At 36.7% G+C, this 20,856-nt stretch overlaps 1 protein-coding gene across 3 annotated transcripts in view; it reads right to left on the bottom strand.

The window, feature by feature from the left end:
- Zfp91 (ZFP91 zinc finger protein, atypical E3 ubiquitin ligase) overlaps nucleotides 1-20,856 on the bottom strand; it is a 31,061-nt gene that overhangs the window by 3,924 nt on the left and 6,281 nt on the right. For 2 of the 3 annotated variants that reach the window (XM_050136527.1, XM_050136525.1), the window contains exons 3-10: nucleotides 12,396-12,602; nucleotides 12,118-12,154; nucleotides 11,454-11,555; nucleotides 8,835-8,969; nucleotides 7,937-7,987; nucleotides 7,476-7,554; nucleotides 6,254-6,368; nucleotides 276-375 (exon numbers count right to left, since the gene is read on the bottom strand). In XM_050136527.1, coding sequence (XP_049992484.1) covers nucleotides 276-375; nucleotides 6,254-6,368; nucleotides 7,476-7,554; nucleotides 7,937-7,987; nucleotides 8,835-8,969; nucleotides 11,454-11,555; nucleotides 12,118-12,154; nucleotides 12,396-12,602 — 826 coding nt within the window. The remainder of the gene's footprint in view (nucleotides 1-275; nucleotides 376-6,253; nucleotides 6,369-7,475; nucleotides 7,555-7,936; nucleotides 7,988-8,834; nucleotides 8,970-11,453; nucleotides 11,556-12,117; nucleotides 12,155-12,395; nucleotides 12,603-20,856) is intronic. The other variant, XM_050136526.1, reaches the window with a different exon arrangement.

Raw genomic sequence — 20,856 nt, forward strand, 5'->3', positions numbered from 1 at the left:
AAAAAAAAAAAGAAAAAGAAAAGAAAGCACAGTCCTATCCTCAAATATATAGGCAGTACAAACTGGGTTCTGTGGCTTATTTCAAAAAAGGGGACTGGGCTGGGTGGGAAGTGGTTAAGACAGAATAAATTCTCAAACTAATAAGATTATCTAGTCTTTCACTTAGAAAGTCAAACAGCGATGACAACTGAAATGTTTATAATGGACTACAAACCTTCAAGTGAGGTAAATGTACTCCTTCCTACCCAGATATTCAATAGTAAGTAAACACTCACTGTAATGGCTTCTCGCCCGTGTGAATCATTCGGTGTACTGCCAGATTGTGGGAACTCTTGAAGGCCCGAGCACAATATTCACAGATATAATCCCTCTGATCTAAGAAGAAAAATACTGTGGTTAATGTTCTATTAAGACACCTCTAAGTATTTTCTACAGTTTGCAGATGAGCAAGTGTTCTGGCGGTCTACAGCACACAACACCCTTTGCAATGAGTAAATACGTTGAGCAAGCTAAATTTAACAACAGAAAGTATTGTTTTGATTGTACTTTTCATCCATGCATTTAGTAGAGTAAAACTCAGCTTAAACTAATGGAAGAAGAGGCAGAAAGCCATAGCGGAGCACTGTGCTGAGCTCCTGAAGTTCAATCGAAGAGAGGGAGGAGTGAGAATATGAGCAAAGAGATCATGACCATGATGGGATACCCACTGAAACAGATTACCTAAGCTAATGGGAGTTCACCAACTCTGGCTAGACAGGGAAGGAACCAGCATAGGACCACACTAGGCCCTTGGAATGTGGGTGACATATGGCTGGGGCAGACTGCGGGGCCACTGGCAGTGGCACCAGGATTTATCCCTACTGCTTGTACTGGCTTTTCGGAACCCATTCTTTTTGGAGGGATACCTTGCTCAGCCTAGATATAGTAGGGAGGGCCTTGGACCTTCCCTAAAGCCATGTGCCTTACCCTCTCTGGGGAGTGGATGGGGGGTTGGGGGAAGGAGGAGAGAGGTGGAAGGGAGGGAGTGGGAACTGGGACTGGTATGTAAAATGAAAAAAAGATAGTTTGTTTTTTAAATAGAATAAAAAAATCAGCTTAAAAGACAATCCTAGAAGCCAGTATTACTCTAATACCCAAGCTACATATAAACAAAAACACAAAAAATAAAACTACAGGCCAATATCCCTGATACACATAGATGCAAAATAAAATACTTGCAAACTGAATAAAGACACATCAAAAAGATAACCCACCATGATCAAGTTGATTTTATCACAGCGATGGAGGAATGAGTCAATATATGTAAGTAAATAAATCATATGAAGGGGCTTAAAATAAAAAAATCATCATAAGATCATCTCAGTAGACATATGAAAGTTTTTTTACAAAAAAAAAACCAAACAAACATTTGACTATAAAATTTAATAAAAGCATCCCAAACACAAACAGTAGAGACAAGACAGCATTTCATGAAATTATACTGGAAAAATGAGATGCCTATTGAAATCAGGCCCATATTTACCACCTTGCACAAAAATGAACTCCAAATGGATCAAAGACCTCAGAATGAATCATGAAACACTGACGCTGCTTAAAAAAAACCTAAGATATAGCTGTAGAAAAGACTTTCTGAATTCTCTATTTGTCCAGGAATTAACACCAACAACTGACAAGTGGCGTTCTCTTAAGAGTTTTATTGCTGTGAAGAGACACCATAACCATACCAACTCTTAAAAAGGAAGATATTTAACTGGGGCTAGCTTATAGTTCAGATTTAGTTCATTAATGCCACAGCAGAAAACATGGTGGCATGCAGACAGATGTGGTGCTGGGGAGGTAGCTGAGAGGTCTACATCTGGCAGCACAAAGAGACAATGACCCACTCTGGCTTGAGTTTATGAGACCAGTGACACACTTCAACAATACCACATCTACTCCAACAAGGCTATACTTCTCAATAATGCCAATCCCTATGAGCCTATGGGGTCACTTTCATTCAAACCACCATAAGCGTGTCATAATATCAAAGCTTCTGTACAGCTAAGAAAACAACTGAGTGAAGAGGAATCCTACAGAGTGGGTAAGAACCTAAGCCTGCTATACATTTGACAGAGGGTAAGTATACAGAATATATAAAAAACACAAACAAAAAAAAATCAAGAAAACAATCCATTTCAAAAAATGGGCTATGGATCTGAACAGAGTTGCAAAAGAAGAAATGAAAGCGGCTAAGAAACATCACAAAAAGTGTTCATCATCTTCAGCAACTAGTGAAATACAAATGAAACCAATTCCATCTTATCCCTGCCACAATGACTAACAAAACTGACAACAAATGCTGAGTAGAGGAAGGAACCTTCATCCACTGTTATTGGGATTTGCAAACTGATGCAGACACTTTGGAAATCAGTGTGGAGAATCCTTAAAAATCTAAAAATAACTCTACCACTTGGTCCAGCTATTCCACTCTGATAATGCCCAAAGGACTTGACATTTTACTCTGCAGATGCTTGTTCAGTCATGTTCACTGCTGCTCTAGAGTAGCTAGGAAAACAGAACCAAACTTAAAGTCTTTCAACTGATGAATGAATAATGAAAAATGGTACATATATACAATGCTCTATTCAGTTGTGAAGAAAAATGAAATCATGAAATTTCCAAGTAAATGGATGGAACTAGAAAATATATTGAGTTGGGTAACCTGATGCAGAAAGACAAAAGTTCTCTATCACTTGTGGTTTCTATATCCAAATCTTCAGATATCAGTACATAAACTGGAGTAACTAGGCTAGTACCAGCACTCAGGAAGCAGAGTCAGCCAGATCTCTATATGAGACTACATAGAGAGTTCCAGGCCAGCTAGGGCTACATAGCTAACCTTGCTTCAAAAAACAGAAACAAAACCCACTCACACCAAAAATCTAAGTATAAATAAAGAAACCAGAACCTCAATCCCAGCTGTACCAACATTCCAGGATACTGAATAAACTGGTTAGGATTTTGTGGTGGTCTGAATGAGAATAGTTCTGTAGGCTATTAGAATGTCTGATTCTCAGATGGTGAACTACTTAGGAAGGATTAAAAGGTATGGCCAAAGATCAAAAAACACTGATGACAACTTATGCTGGAGAGGCTGTGGGGTAAAGGGATTGATTTCTTCCTGGCCCACGGCAAGAGTCATCCGAACACTGCTCTGGTGACCACGCTGTATTGTAGGAGGGTGGATGTAGGATGTAGAGGAAAAAAGTAGGATTCCTGCACCAGAGGGACAGGAAGTCAAATCCAAACTTCACCAGTTACAAAGTAAAAAAAAAAAAAAAAAAGGTATGGCCATGCTGGAGAGAACTCACTGGAGGTTGGCTTTGAGGTTTCAAAAGCCCAAACTAGGTACATTCTCTCTTTTGGCCTGCAACTTGTGGACTACATATGAGCTCTCAGCTACTTCCCCAGTGCCATGCTTACCTCCTGCCATGACAATGGACTAACACTCTATCTGACCTTGTAAGCAAGCTCCCAATTAAATGCTGTTCTTTGATAAAAGAAAGCATTTTTTCTTTTTATTAAAAGAGGTGCATTGGTAATGCGGTTTTCTCATAGCAACAGAACAGTAACTATTCAGACATTAGTGCACTTTCTGTCGGTTTTATTTTTTAAAATAATTTTTTCAGATTGTCACATAAAAACAATCTAACATAAAAAAAGCCCAGATACAAACAATATGATTTTCTACTGGAACAAGCTGATACATATCTAAACAGTAAACATTCCATTTCAGGTTAAATGATAACTATATAATATTTCAAATAAATTCAAATGTCACTTGCACTTGCATTTATTTCTTTATTTGCCACCCTGCATCTTCTGCACCATTCAAGTATTTCCTCATTCTATTGTAATTACCTTCGTCATTTCAAGTTTCACAGAAACTTAATCTCGCATAATGTGGAATCAATGACATAAAGGATCATTGCACTATGTTTCTACTACTTGGTTAAGGAGCCAAAGAACTGAGGTATGTTGAATAATTTGTTTAAGAAACAATACATTTTCTATTCCATTTAAAGCTACTTGATGCAATCACAGTAAAAACATCTTAAGTCATCAACAATATCTAATACTCCCTTCCAAATAGTTTTAACATGTGTAGCAGCTCATTCAGGAGGCTAAGGAACAAGCCGTTTTTCCTCGAATTTAAACACATAACAGTCACCTTGGACATACTAATGAATATGAGAGAGGGTGAGCAAAAACCTAAATGATGCCAATGCTGGCTATTCTGTGTTGCACACTACACAAGGTCTGAAAATACAGTTCTAACACAGGAGCAAGCGCATCACTCGTAGTCCCGCTTAAAAGCTTCTTGACTGCCAGATTAGAACATTTTAGTACTCATGAAGCACAGCAAATGTGTGGGGCAACCACTTGATAAGTTACATTTACAAAGAAGGTCTGTATAAACTAATTTTTAAAGGAAAAGCTAACATTCTGAAATTATATTAACCAAATTAAAGTTTCTCATAGTAGTTTGTGGTATTTAGCTAAAATAGTCGAAGCTAGCTGTTGGGAAGACTTTCAGTGGGACAAAAACAGTATAGAGGGAGAACAACAACAATAAAAATATGGCCCGTATTCAGGAGCAAAATAGCAGGCTTTTGTTTTCTTCTTCAGTTTATATAGTATGAAGAAATGATTGTAGATCTTGGGGAAATTAATGTCCAAGAGTTCATATCCTGGTATCTTGCAAATGTCTACTATGTTGCAAGTTCTATGTGACATACAAAAATGTTATCTCAGTTCATATTTATTATAATTAGCCTGTCATAATGGTACCTGTAATTTATAGTTAAGGAAAAATGAAAAGTTAAGTAACTTGCCTGTGTGAGAGTATGTACATCATTATCAGCTAGGGGAGGGACATATTCTTTCAAGGGGAATTTTTAGTCTTACTATCCAAGACTGAGGAGAGAACACATGTAATTATCAAATGTGAGATATATCATTTTGTACAATATACTATTAATAGGCAACTCAATTCATATTTAAAGCAGAATTTCACTAAGATTGTCAGTGGTTATAAATGAATAGAATTTGAGCCTATTCCATAATACACATTAGTCAGCTTCTGTTTTTGAGCTGTTTATATAGGAATTAGCAACAAGTTCAGTAACTAGTTTTTATGATCTCCACAGATATAATCATCTCAAGCTATTTAATAGAAAAACATAAATGAAAGCAATCTCCCTTTACTGTTTAGGCTTTCTCACTAATGTTCAACCTACTTTTATTCCCTAATAGCTACTGCCAACTATCTTTGCTGATCAGTAACTGCTTGAAGCAGAACAGAAAGCTATTTAATTAATTAGGTGATCATTGGCAAACTGTTTAAGTCTTCTAAAGTCCTATATTCTTAAGTATAAAACATGGCTTAGTGGTGTTGAGTGGAGAAATTAGCACAGCTATGTTAAGTTCAAAGCTGACATAGAATATATGCTTAGTAAAAGATTAATAGCCCCAGTACAAAAAAATTCTCAGAAGCCACGGAGTAAAAGTTCTAAAGCATTAGCTGATTACAACCTGTAATATTCACACTTTTTAAAAATTTAAATTATTATTTTTTGTGTGTATGGTGTAAATAAAGGACTGAAGTTAAAGTCAAGAGTCTTTTGGGATCGCTATCTACTTTATTCTTTGAGGCAGGATTGCTCACAGATCCCAGAGAGCACTGATTCCTGCCAGCTAGCCAGATTGCCCTAGAGATGCTATTTCCCAAATGTTAGGATTAAAGGAAGCCAGCTGCCTGGCTTTTATATGGGTCCTAGAGTATCTCTGATCTCTGGTCCTTATGCCTGTGGGCAAGGGCTTTTTCCTATCAATAAGATTATTTTAAGACAAGAAAACCAATGAGGGTCAATCCCAATACCTGGGAAACAAGGGTACCATTGGTGGGAATTTGAGGCCAGTCTGGTCTCCCCAGTGAGTTTCAGGACAACCAAGACTTCTTAATGAGACCCTATATCTCCCCTATTTCCAGCTTTTAAAACAGATTCTATATATGTAGTCCAGCCTGGCCTGGAACTCAAACCCCTGCTTTAGTTTCCCCAGTGCTATTTTCCCACTTTCTCCCATGCTTGTCAACTAGGTCCTTTTAAAAAGACTTACATTAGAAATATCTTGCTTCATTACCAGTCTATAATGCAATGCCCTAATTGCAGTTCACTTGGTTACATGATAAACCTTTTACTTAGAAATGTACCTGTATGATGTTTGGCATGTCGTAGAAGTTGTTTCTGGAGCCTGAAGAGTCGTCCACAGGAAGGATGAGGACATACATATTTTTTTTTCAGCAAATGCTGGTACTTAATGTGGTGCTAAAATAGCAAAAGGAAAGTGAAACAGGAAAACAATCTAAATCAAAAAAAAGTTCTAAAGGAAAACTAGCAGAATAAAATGGTAAAGAACACAGGAATAAAATAGACCTGGGTTCCAATGTGTTCCTGTCACTCACTAGCAATGTGATCTTAGAAGTACTTAAACATTTCAAGTTCTAGTTTTCATTTGCAAAATAAAAACACAAAATAAAAATGGGTATACCAAATGATACATGCCAAAAACCAAAACCATACTCCAAAAGTAAGGTCTTAGTTTCATACTTACTGCTAAAGACTAACTGGCATTTCCTAAGCAACATTTCACTATTTCAATTCCCTGTTTCCTGCCATACTGCACATACCCTGAAAGCCAGCCAGTTAAATATCTACTCATTTAGAGAAAAACCTGAAAAGATCAAAAATTTAAAAAAATAATTTTTTTATACTATCTCGAAAAAATCATTAGTTTGTACACTATATTCTTTGTATCCTAATAAATATTGAAGTTAAAATCTATTAGCCTGTGCCTTTCTGTATTGTTTCAATAATCTGTTATGGGAGACTTCTTCATACCACTTTGGGACATAATGTAACACTGTAAAAATCCAAGTAAAGTCATGTACTCAGGGAATAGAATGTGCTAAGTTTTAAGTGTATCACTTCTCCACCTCCCACTGGTTCCTGTGTTGAAAACTTAAACCTTCAATGCAATAATGCTGAGGTATATTTACATGTTCTATCTTCAGAAATCGATTAAAATTGTTAACAAAGTGAACCCAGATCCCTGTTTCTCCTCATGCTTCCTTCTTGTCCTTCAGTCTTACACTCTGTGAAGAAGACCCCTTTTCAGACGCTGGTACTATATTCTTAATACTTCTAAGGGACTTGGAACCAAAAGCTAATAAATTTGTTCTTTAAATTACTAGTCTCAGGTATATCTGTTAAAGGAGTACAAGTGGAGTAAAGATGATTTATGTAATTTTATACTTAGCAATATTTTTCTTCATATTTTATGTCAATGTTTACAAATGCTATACAAATTAACATCTTAGGAGACAAGTAATGGACACTGCATGAAAGACTGTCTTGTTTAACAACTTCACTGACCTGCAAATAGCGAGGGTGAGCCAGAACAGTCCCACATCCTTCCATCTCACAACGGACATATTGGATTGGAGGTTTTTTTCTATTACCAAAATGTTAGAAAAAAGTTAGCAGGAGAAGTGGTATTCTATATATAGTGTGATATTTAATATAAATTAAAATATCTATAGTAACACATAGGTTTCACAAAATTTGTACCCAAGTAATCAAACTGTCAAATATTCAAGTTTATAAACAGCATGAATAAGCTAGTAACCTGCAAAAATTAGAAAGTACTGAAGATTTCAGACAAATTAGCAATTTGCAATGAAAATGAAAACACATCATCTGTGCATGAAGGACATTAAGAAAACCACTTTTGTGAAATTTTAAATAAGCCACACCTCTTCTGTTTATAAAAGCTAAAGTAATCAAACACCTACCAAAGACTTAAGGTATAAAAAACAAGAGCAGAAATGCCTCACCTCCTTTTGGGTAACCGTGGACTTTTGTCATCTTTTCTCCTTCTCCCTCTCCTACAATTTAAGAAAGAGTATTTGACTAAATATTCTAGATGAAAGCTAATAGAATGGCTGAAGTACATTCCAGAGGCCCAAGAACAGGTGGCAAACTCAGATCATAACCAACACAAAAAACAAAGGCATTTGGTCTCAACCAAGATTTAGGGAGGTAATTCCACTCATAAATTATTCTTTATTACAGGCATTACTATGAAATATCTGGCTAAATTTCAATAATACTTGAAGTCTAGCTAAGTAAGGAGTTTGCCATCTCAATGCAATTAATTAAAAAAAGACAAGACAATAAAATACTCTTATTTCTGCAACAAAGTATGTGCTACATGGAAAGGTTTTACAGAATCAAGTCTTTTGCATCATTTAATTTATTTATTAGTTTTTGAGAATACACATCTGAGATTATTTTTCTGGTTTTCTCTATTCCTCTGTATCCCCATAGATACTGCCTTTTGCTCATTTGGACTTACTGATATATTGCTTTGCAATGAAACAAAATCAACACCAATACAACCTTTCAAAGTTGTTCCAAAGAAACTCTAAGTTGCTTAACATTAGTATTTTACACATTCATTTACCCCTTTTATAGGTTTGGGTTTTTTATTTGAGGGCGGGTCTCATTATGTAGCCCTGGTTGGGCTGGAATTGGGTATGTAGATTAGGTTGGCCTCACACACAAGGCTTGTCTCTGCCTCCCAAGTGCTGGGACTAAATCCATGTGGCCTTGTGCCCAAATGTGTGCGCACACACGTGCATGCATGCATACACACTCTCATGTAACTTGAATTCTGTCTACTAGTGATTTTAAAAGGAAGGTTTCCTCTTTTAGTAGAAACTGCCTACTCACTTCCTAGGAGGCTCTTCATCTTCCCTAATTTCATTCTCCTCTTCTTTCACCTCTACTTCTACTTCCACTTTGATTTCTTGCTTTTCTTTTTCTTCTTTCACCTTCCCTGATTTTCTCCGTGGTTTTGGGGTTTCCCTGAAAACAGAAAAAAATGTCAACACAAGCATTCTAACAAAGACTTCATTAAAGGCAGTATATGATACCAGGTTGAAGCTTAGGGTTTATCATTATCTCATTATTCTAACGCTGTGATTCTTGGGTTAAAAACCAGATGTTATCAATTGTCCACACCCCCAACCTCACAGCAAGGGTGTGTGTGTGATGTCCATGGGAGAATACTGCTTTATACTGGTTAATTTATGTCAATTTGACACAAACTGGAGTCATCCCAAGGGTGAAACTTCAACCGAAAATATGCCTCCGTAAGATCAGGTCATACTGTCCATCAAAATCCCAGCAAAATTCTTCAAAGACCTTGAAATAAAGGTACTCAATTTCAGTTGGAAAAGCAAAAGACCCAGGATACCCAAAACAATCCTGCGCAATAAAAGAACTTCTGGAGGCATCACAATCCGTGATTTCAAACTCTACTACAGAGCTACAGTACTGAAAATAGCCTCGTATTGGCATAAGAACAGACAGGACCAATGGATCTGAATAGAAGACCCGGATATCAATCCACACATCTTGAAACACCTGATCTTTGATAAAGCAAAAAATATCAAATGGAAAAAAGAAAGCATATTTTAACAAGTGGTGCTGGCATAACTGAATATCAACATATAGAAAAATGAAAATAGACCCATATCTATCACCATGCACAAAACTCAAGTCCCAAATGGATCAAAGACCTCAACATAAAGCCAGCCACACTGGACATTATAGAAGAGAAAGTGGGAAGCACACTTGAATGCACTGGCACAGAGAACCACTTCCTAAATACAAACCCAGTAGCACAGACACTGAGAGAAACAATAAATGGACCTCCTGAAATTGAAAAGCTTCTGTAAAGCAAAAGACACGGCCAACAAGACAAAACGACAGCCTACACACTGGGAAAAGATCTTCACTAACCCCACATCAGACAGAGGTCTGATCTCCAAAATATACAAAAAAAAACCTCAAGAAATTGGACACCAAAAGATCACATAATCCAATAAAAAATGGAGTACAGACCTAAACAGAGAACTCTCAACAGAGGAATCTAAAATGGCTGAAAGACAATTAAGAAAATGTTCAACATCCTTAGGTCATCAGAGAAATGCAAATCGAAACACCTCTGAGATTCCATCCTGTATGAATGGCCAAGATCAAAAACACTGAAGACAGCTTACGCTGGAGAGGTTGTGTAGAAAAGGGAACACTCCTGCATTGCTGGTGGGAATGCAAGCTGGTACAACCCCTTTGGATGTCAGTGTGGCGATTTCTCCGAAAATTAGGAAACAACCTTATTCAAGACCCAGTAATACCACTTTTGGGTATATAGCCAAAGGATGCTCAATTGTGCCACAAGGACATGTGCTCAACTATGTTCATAGCAGCTTTGTTTGTCATAGCCAGAACCTGGAAACAACCTAAATGCCCCTCGATCGAAGAATGGATAAGAAAAATGTGGTACATTTACACAATGGAGCACTACACAGCAGAAAAAAAAAAATTAACAACAGCTCAAATTTTGCAGGAAAATGGATGGAGCTAGGAAACATCATTTTTGAGTGAGGAAACCCAGACACAGAAAGATAATTATCACATGTACTCACTCATAGGTGGTTTTTAATCATAAAGCGAAGAAAGCCAGCCTACAAACCACAATCCCAAAGAATTTAGACAACACTGCAGACACTAAGAGAGACTTTCATAGATATTATGTCCATGTGAAGTAGAAAGTAGAAAAAGACAAGATCTCCTAAGTAAACTGGGAGCATGGAGATCTTGGGGGAGGATTGAAGTAGGGAGGGGAGAAGAGAAAAATGTAGAGCTCAATAAATATCAATAAAAGAAAATTAAAAAAAAAAGATCAGGCTATAGGTAAAGCCTGGATTAATTAGTAATTCTTGTGGGGAGAATCTAGCCCATTGTGAATGTGACCAACCCTGGGCCAGTGTACTGGATGCAGTCTATAAGAGGGCAGGCTGAGGAAGCCAGAAAGCAGTGTCCTCCATAGTCTCTGCATTAGTCCCTGCCTCCAGGTTCTCACCCTTCTTGAGTTCCTTCCTGTCCTAACTTCCTACAGTGGCGGTCAATATGTGTAGAAGAGTAAGTCTAAACCCTTTCCCTCCAATTTGCTTTTGGTCATCATAGCAACAGTAATGCAAACTAAGGCAGGCCCAAACATACATAAATCAAATCTCACTATAGCTGCAAAGAGAAGTGAAACAACTTTAAACATTCCAGAAAACCTTATTAAAACATGCACACTTCTACTAAATGGTATAGTTAATATTAAAATTCAATAGATCAAAGAAGGTTCTATGAGAGAGTAAAATGCTAGAGTTGCAAAACAATCACTGAAATTATTTCCATGTTTATTTAATCTTGGGACAAAAATAAAACAAACATATCCAACCATGTATTCTTATGTGTTTTTCACTAGCACATAGAGTAAAATTTCAAACATGCCTTTCAAGATGGGGCTTGTAGGTCTCATCTCTTGGATCATCTTTGAACGGTATTTCCTCTTCACTGATTAACATCTCTTCCTCCTCCTCTTCCTCATCACTACTATAAATAAACAAATAATAAATTCTGATTCCAAGGATTATCTAATTAGGAGTGAATTAGAATACTTATATACCACCAAAAATCCACATCATCTAAAATTTTCATCCTTATGACCTGATTAGAATACATGCTAAATAATATACTTAAAACTCAGACTATATAAATAAGATATACTACAACATTTTAAGTAAAAATTAAATAATTGCCCAATGGCATGAAGACTTAGACAACTGACTTTGTAATTCAGTTGTAACTGTCTGATGTGTTGTATCACAAAAGACTTAACCAACATTAAACTACCAAAGTACCATGAAAGACACTGGCAAGACACTTATATTTCTGTGCCCAAAAGAGAATAACCAGAGAAGATACTCAAAACACGCCTTTGGAATTAGGAAACTAAGTCTCCTAATGTTTTATGGTCCATTTAAAATCAGATGTGGAATATTAAGTGTGATATATTAAAAATGAAAATAACAGTTCAACATTCTATCAAATAAAAAGTCTCAATCATTTAATACAATTGCGTATTCAAGATATAAGTATGAAATAAACGTTATACCTAATGCCACCGGGAGACAGAGGTTCTTCTCGAACTTCTAGAAAATTAAACCAAAATTTATTGAGACACACACACAAGAGATATTTTCTCTTCATACTCAAAGATTAAGTGAAATCACTGTATGAAGGAGCTCTGTAAATGGAGAGTATCTACAATGTACCCAAAACAAATCCTACCTACATTACCACCTGTCCCCCGAAATTAAGATATTCAGCATTACATTTAAGGTTAAAGAACCAATCAGGTATTTGAGTAACCATAATATATTTACATCGTACCATATTCAAGTTGATCTGTAATTGGTTCTGACTTGCAGACGAGTTGCAACGAACTAGTCTTGGACCTAGAGCTCCGAGTATTCTCAGTGTCTCGCAGGCGAGAAATAGATGTCCTGCTACTACTGCGCCAGCCTCGGCTAGGCCTAGTTGCAGAAATGGAAACTTCCTGAGGGAGGATAGAATCATCTTCTTTCTCTTCCTTGGGATCTAGATAAAACATAATTCAAGTTTCAGCTAAATAGTGAAATAATCACGCTTATACGTCTAATTAAAATGAAATCAAGACAACACTGAAATAAAATGGATCTTTACTTCGCCCCTACAGGTTCATATATTTGAATGTTTCATTATCATGGAGTGTGACCTTGTTGGGGTTGGTGTGGCCTTGTAGGAGGAAGTGTGTCCTTGGTGGGTGGGCATGCTTTGGGGTTTCAAATGCTCAATCCAAGTCCAGTAGCTCTCTGCCTGCAGATCTCGATGTAGAGTTCTCAGTTACTTCTCCAGCACCATGTCTGCCTATATGCCACCACCCTCTCTGCCATGACAACAATGGGCTAAACCTCTGAAAAAGTTTGCCCCATCATGGTACTTCATCACAGTGATAGTATACGACAACTGTGGTAGGTAGTGTTCTTATACTCCATCATTCAGACTGAGATAGAAGAAGGATCATGAATTAAAACTAGTGAGAGTATAAAAAACAGATAGACAAACAAACCCAATGGCAAATTGCTCACCAGAACTGAATGGTCAGAACCTACTGCTGAAGAGACCATATACTTTGGTTGCAAGACAAAAATCAAGCTGGGACTGAATTGGACACTCAACTTTACAGGGCTGAGAGGTGCTATGCACCCTGTTGGGAAAGTCATCAGTCTCATCTAATTGTGGATCCTGCATTCTACAATACTGCCAGGCAAGATGTATCTATCCATTTGTATAAAAGTGGCATGACTGTTATAGGGGTGACTGATTACTTTCTAAACTGGATTTGAGGCTCATTCCATCAGAGAAAATTCCTATCTGTTAGGAATAACTTCGTCAAAAATCCCAGTTGGTAGGGAGGTGGGATATGCTCTCGGAGGAGAAACCTATTACTGTTGTTTCCCTAACCAGACATAATGTCACATTGTTTTCATTTATGTTTACATCTAGTGATTAGTGCTTTCTCAGCCTTGACTGAGTAGTAAGTTAATATAGAGATTCTTAACTGATCAAAATTCTGAGAATAAGTGACTGTTGAGTGCTCAGCACTGTCCAGGACATCTACACTACCCATTCAGGGAAGGGAGGGAAGTATGTAAGAGTCAAAATATGGGAGACTGTGTTGTAAAATGCTATGTTCTGAATCTGACACGGCATCTGCACTCATAAAAAGCCAGTGGTTGTAGTTATTTGCCTAAGACTGGGGTCTTCAACGTAAGATTTCACCTTTCTCTAAGCTGTCAATGTCTCTGTAAATTGCCCTTGTCCCAACATTCATGCAAGTAACCTTAATTAAATACAGTGGCGTGTGTGTGTATATATACACACACACATATACATACATATACAGAAAAAATATGGCATACGGCTTTCAAATATACAAAAATCTCAACCCATTTATAATGACATCAACAGAGCAGTACATTCTGATATTTATACAAATGTATGACAACACACTGTATGACCATGGCAAGGTTTCAAGAAAATAGGCACTTGAACACACAGATGTTAGGTTATTAGTAAAGGCAATTCTATTAGAGTGGAAGGCCCAAGGATAATCTTTATAGATCATGCTTTGTATTCTGAGCCCAGTGGTGACAAGTGTCATCTTTTGCAACATTAATTCTCCTACTTAAATATCTTCACATGTTGTTCTAGCTTCAACCATCCCAAATACAAAAATCTAGGCTCAGAACTTGGTAGTTAATCCTAACAAATATTTCAAAACAAAACAAACCTCCAGACTTTCTCAGACTTTGAAAAATATTAAATAGATCACTCCAATAATATTATGATGTCAGCATCACTCTAACATCAACGCAAAAACAAACAAACAAAAAACCAAAAAAAAATCCTCTACATAGCAATCGATATTTCCTATAAACCAAATACTATGGCATATTTAAGAGAATCAATATATAGTTTTGATATTCAAAATAAAATATGTATCAGTAAAACGAATAAAATCATTTCAACATAGATAAACTAACAAAAGCACACATACCCTCTAAGCATACTCGGTTGCAAAAATAAGTCTTCTACCTAAGTAGAAAGTCATGGATGACCTCTTTACTTCTATTTAATAGTCTACTAGAAATTCAAGCCTCAACAATTAGGGAAAGGAAAACAAAGAAAAATAAAGGTAACATCCAAACTGGGGACGACGACAAAATTCCTTTATCACCTGCAGATTAAATGACCTTATATTCATATTGATCGATATCTCCTCTTGTAATAAATTCAGAAAGGTGTAGAATAGAAAAAATCAATAAATACAATTCTGCCTTAAAATATATCACCTACTGAACAACCCCCAAAGGAAATTCAGAAAATGCTTCCCCTTTTAAAAGAATAAAAAATATTGCTAAGAAAATAATCTTTCCAAAACAGATGCACAAACAACATTATCTGTAAAAATCCAGATTCTGTTAACCTGATCCTAAAATGCATATGAAAAAGCTAGAGACCGAGGAGTAGCCAAAACTATTGAAACAAGAACAAACTTGGAAGACTTTTTCAGAACTTCAAAACCTATTAAAGGTTACAGGAACCAGTACTGGAAAAAGACTAAACATAATAGCCAATAAACTGAATTGAAACTTTAGCAATAAATCTATCCATCTATGTGCAAAAAGCTAGTGGGAACGGATATTCTCTTCAACAAATGTTAATGGGAAAACAGTATATACAAAGATTAGGAAGCTAGATTCTTAGCTCTTAAAATTTAATTCAAAATGAATCATATATATACGTATATGTATATATATATATATATAAATAAGTGAAAGACCTAACACTTTAAAAATTCACAGCGAAGATGGTTTATAGAATGGGAGAGATTTACAAATTACATTTGCTACAATACTTTAAGCATATAAAATTTATCTTTCATTTTAAAGAGGCATATAACCAGAAACATAAGCAAAAGATATGAATAAGCATTTCATTAAAGATAAACAAGCTTAAAAAAAACCCGAAAACGAAAACAAAAACCATATGCAAAGATACTCAACATCAGTCATTAATGAAAGGAAAATCAAAAGCATGAGACCATAATTTCATACTGACTAGGATGGTTATAAAAAAGAAAAGTGTGTTGAAGAGAATTCAGAGAAATTAGAACTGTTGTATAATGCAAACAGACATAAGACTGGGCAGGAAAACAGAAGATTCTCAAAACAACACCAAATTATGAGTCAACAGTTCCTAGTTCATGTAATGATTGGATATAATGACCTCTCCCAAAGCTTAGGTACTTAAAACTAAGCCTGAGTTTCAACAGCTTCAGTGCTGAGCCTTCAGAAGTGACAGAATCACAAGAGCTCTATCATCAGATTAATCCACAGATGAATTCATGGCTTAGTGAACTGTTAGGAAGTGGGCTTTCCTTCTGACTGCTAAAAGCAGTTTTTCCTTCACTGTAATATAGTGGCAACCCATAGAAGGAAAAAATTCTTACCAACTCCACATCTAAGAGAGGACTAATACCCAATAATAAAGAACTCAAGAAACTTGATCTAAAAAAACCAAATGACTAATAAAAAAAATGGGGTACAGAACTAAACACAGAATTCTCAATAGAAGAAACTCAAGTGGTTGAGAAACAAAGAAATATTCAATATTCAATATCCTTAACCAATCAGCGAAGTGAAAATCAAAACTATTTTGGGATTACATTATTTAGCATCATTATGGCTAAGATCAATATTGCAAATGACAGCTCATATTGGCAAGGATGTGGAGTAAGAAGAATACTCATACATTGCTGGTGGGATTGCAAACATGTACAGCCACTATAGAATCAATACGGTGACTTCTCAGAAAACTGGGAATTGTTCTACCTCAAGATCCAGTACCCAAATGAGACAGCATCCTACCATAAGGACATTTGCTCAATTATGTTCACTGCGGTTCTATTTATAATAGCCAGGAACTTGAAACAATGTTTGTTGATGTCCCTCAATAGAGGATTAGATAAAAAAGTTTACAGGATGGAGTATTACTCAGCTCTTAAAAAGTATGCCATTGCTGGGTGGTAGTGGTGCATACTTTTAATTCCAGCACTCAAGAGGCAGAGGCAGGTGGCTCTCTGTGAGTTTGAGGTCAGCCTGGTCTACAGCACAAGTTACAGAGAGAAATCCTGTCTTGAAAAAACAAAAAGTATGCCATCATGAAATCTGCAGGCAAATTGAACTAGAAAAAAACATCCCGAGGTAACCCAGACTTAGAAAGATAAATACTGTATATATTCACTCATCTGTGGATATTAGCCATTAAATGAATGATAACCAAGCTACAATCATTAGATCCAGAAGTTAAGTCTAGGGGGGAACACATATATCTCCCTGGGAGAAGGAAATCTTATGGGTGAATTGGTGGTGGGAGTGGGGGATGGGAATGGGAGGATAAGATGGGGAGCAGGAGAGATGTGCTGAGAAAACGAATGCAGGAGAGACACAGCTAGATTTGAGGGGCATTCGAGGCGTGGTATGGAAATCTGGTGCAGGGGAAACTTCAAATGAAGTCTCTAAATATGAGGTAGATAGAATCCCAACTAGCCATTTCTTGTCACCAAATGAAGCTTCCACTATTGAGATTGGATTACATCCAATTGAATGTGGTAGAACCCCTTTTCCCACGGAAATCCCCAAACAATCTAATCTGTTGACAAGACAATAGATTGCTCTCCTTAAACTGACAATAACACCCCTGTCCCGAAGACAACGTCCACATAACTCACTGAGCATGGAAAAGATGAGCTGGTGCTGACATAGAACCTTCACCCCTATGCTCTAGTATCTTTGTTTGGGAAGGCATTCTGCAGGCTACCAAGAAAAATGTAAACATCAACCTAGCCATAAAACCTTTGATCTGTAACAGTTTCCTGCCTGTAAAATTATGCTTGGTCAATGGTGGCACAAATCTTGTGAAAATAATCAACCAATGTCTGCTTGGACTTAAGATCCACTCTGCGAGATGGAACACATACCCAATACTGCTTGGGTGACCAAGGTATTAGATAGCCCAATGACCTAGGGTAAAACTAAATACTATTGATCTTTTAAAAAAAGGGGTAACAATAAAATGACTTCCTAATGATATTCTGCTATACTCAGACCAGTGCCTTACTGAGCCATCAGCAGAGAAGTCTCCTCCCACAGCATACAGGAACTCATACAGAGACCCACAGCCACACATTACATAAAGAGACAGACATTGGAACACAGATCTACATGGGATGTCTCCATTAAATTCCTCTCCTCAGAGCTCAGAGAACCTCTGGAAGGAGAGGCAGAAAGAGTTTAAGAGTCAGAGAGAAAAGAGGACACCAAGAAAAAACAAGGGCCCCCTAAATCAAAGGAACTATAACTCACAGGGACTGAAGCAGCAAGCACAGGCCTGACATAGATATGCACAGGTCTCTTAAAATATATATTATTATAGCTTTCAGTTTAGTAACGTAAGTATTTTTATGGGGTGTGTGAACGATCGTGTATCTGACTCTTGTGACTTCTCATGGGGCTCTTTTCCTTCTGTTGGTTTGCCTTGCCCAACTTTGATGTGATGATTTTAGTTTTGTTTTGTTGAATTTGGTTGTTATCTCTTAGACACCTGTTCTTTTCTAATGAGACAGAAAGGGAATGGACATGAATAGGAGGGAAGATAGGGAGGAATGAGGAGGAGTAGAGAGAGGGCAGGGAAATTGTAATCAGGATATATTGTATAAGAAAAGAATGTATTTTTAATAAAAAAAGAAAAATAACTGTGCCTCACTATAGGTCCAGAAACAGGCCAAATGGCAATGAATGGAAACTTCTGAAGCAAGGAGTTCAAATAAATCTTTCATTTTTTTGTAAATTGTTTTCTCAGGAATTTTACCCTGGCAAAACCAAGCCACATGTCAAAACGTGAAAACAGGGATTTAATAAAACAAATGCTTATACTGAAATAACTATCACAATTCATTATGGTCAAAATGTACAAACACAAATATTTATCATATCCAGCAAAGAACCGAAGTTTCATGGTTAACTCTTAATACTAACATGCTTGTTCTGTGGTACCTAGTTGTTAGCCTGAACGCCAATCTACATCAGTTGAAAGACTTTAAGACTTAGGTTTTGGGAAGAAATTCAATCTCAAGACTGTACCAGAAACCCCAAATTTCCAGTCTAGAATTTAGATTAAAAAGTCTAAAATCAACAACTTTATTTCTACCTTGCTGGTTGATCCTCAGTTTCTCAAAATTAATTTTTAACTGACAAGTAATTACACTTAGTGGTACAGGAAATGCTTCTAATTTAATCTTGTCTCAGCACCTACTTCAAATGCATTCTTAGCATTATAATAAAGGAGGCAAGGTTCATTCAACTATCAATCTTCTTTTTTTGTCTGTTTTTAGAGAAAGTGTTTCTCTGCGACCCTCGCTGTCCTGGAGCTCACTATGTAGATCAGGTTGGCCTCAAAATCAGAGATCCACCTGCCTCTGTCTCCTAAATGCTGGGATTAAAGGAGTGCACTACCACTGCCAGGCCAGTTTCCAATTTTTAATACCACATCCAAATGCCTTAAGAGTGTAGCCACGAATAAAATCTCCAGATGTCTCTGAAGGCCTGCAGTACCATGAACGTCTGGGTCACGCCTGCCCTAGTCTTCAATAGCCCCTGCTTGTTGCTTTCTCTCCTCTCCCTTACTATGCTAACTTGCATGTGACCTGTGCCTATGCCACTACTCTCCAGAGTCTGTGAGTACTAAACTCCTATAAGTGTAGCTTTCTGCAGTAAGATCTAGGAGGAAGCGAATCCACTCTACAAGGAACACATGAAGGTGAATCCTTGTGGTTGCTGCTCTTTTGTCTCAGTCTATGGTGATTGCTAGCTAAGCTGGAGAAACTTAGAAGTTATGCTCAAAGCATGCACAAAATGTGTTTATATTATAAAGTTTCAATTAAGCAAATTAACATAATTGCCAGTTTACTAATTTGCCATTTATGTATGAGCACTAAGAATGACTTTAACAATCTTGAAATGTATATTATGTTATTACTTACTGTGCTAAAGTACAGTACAATAAAACACTGAAATGTACTCCTGGATTCTAAGCAAAACCTGTACCCTATCATAACAGACCCCCTTCCACCTTAGTCTCTAGTAACCACTCTGCTACTTGTATAACAGAATAATTTACAACTCATGTAACATTTAAGTAAATACTGCAGCATTTTTCTAAGTCTGGCTAATTTCATGTAAGGTTCTCTACTTCTATCTGTAAATGACAGTTTCCTTTTCCTAAAGGATATGATGTATTAAATTATGTAATTTACATTTACTTTTTTGTTGTTCTTATTTGCTGGAGACAAGGTTCTTACTTTGTAGCTCAGGTTGGCCTGGAATTTGTGGCAATCTTTCGAAGCCATACATATGAGTGCTAGAATTTACAAGTATGAGCCATATGCCCATCTACAAACACTAAACAACAAAACCCCTACAGTTATAAATACTGATAAACTCAGAATAAAATTATCAGCTCAAACTTATAACTAGTATCAAAAAGAACTGTTATGTGTTAGTGATGATCGAGAAAAAAGAATACCACACTACAAGCTAATCTGAAAACTGGTAAAGAGGTTTCTCAAAAAACTAAAAACAGAAAATAGTTCAGCCGGGCTGGAGAGATGGCTCAGTGGTTAAGAGCATTGCCTGCTCTTCCAAAGGTCCTGAGTTCAATTCCCAGCAACCACATGGTGGCTCACAACCATCTGGAATGAGGTCTGGTGCCCTCTTCTGGCCTGCAGATATATACACAGACAGAATACTGTATACATAATTAATAAATAAAAATTAAAAAAAAAGAAAATAGTTCAGCCAAGAAATGATAAATTATTGCAGTCTAATTTGTCAAATTTTGGGGGATAAACTGGTGACTTCTTTGCCAAGTTTTTTTTCTGATTCTTGGAATGTAAAGCTTGTACTACAAATACCAGCCAGAAGTACTATATACAAGTGTTAATCACTTTTGTCTAGCAAGGTTATTATTACTACTTATAAAGCAAAAGATAACGCAGTAAAGAAAACTAGGTTTATAAAGTTTTATAGAGGCAAAGTTATAAACAGAATCAACAAATAAACAGCTAGGCGACAAGTTGAGCGTTTAGGATCAATGAAACCAGCAGGTGAGCAGAAAATACAAGTTTCCTTTTTTAAACTGAACTGACATTAGATTAGTGAAGACATGGAGGAGAGATAGGAATTTGAAA

Source organism: Alexandromys fortis, unplaced genomic scaffold (assembly GCF_014885135.2).
Source record: "Alexandromys fortis isolate MF-2015 unplaced genomic scaffold, M_Fortis_MF-2015_v1.1 scaffold_3, whole genome shotgun sequence".
Lineage (NCBI taxonomy): Eukaryota > Metazoa > Chordata > Mammalia > Rodentia > Cricetidae > Alexandromys > Alexandromys fortis.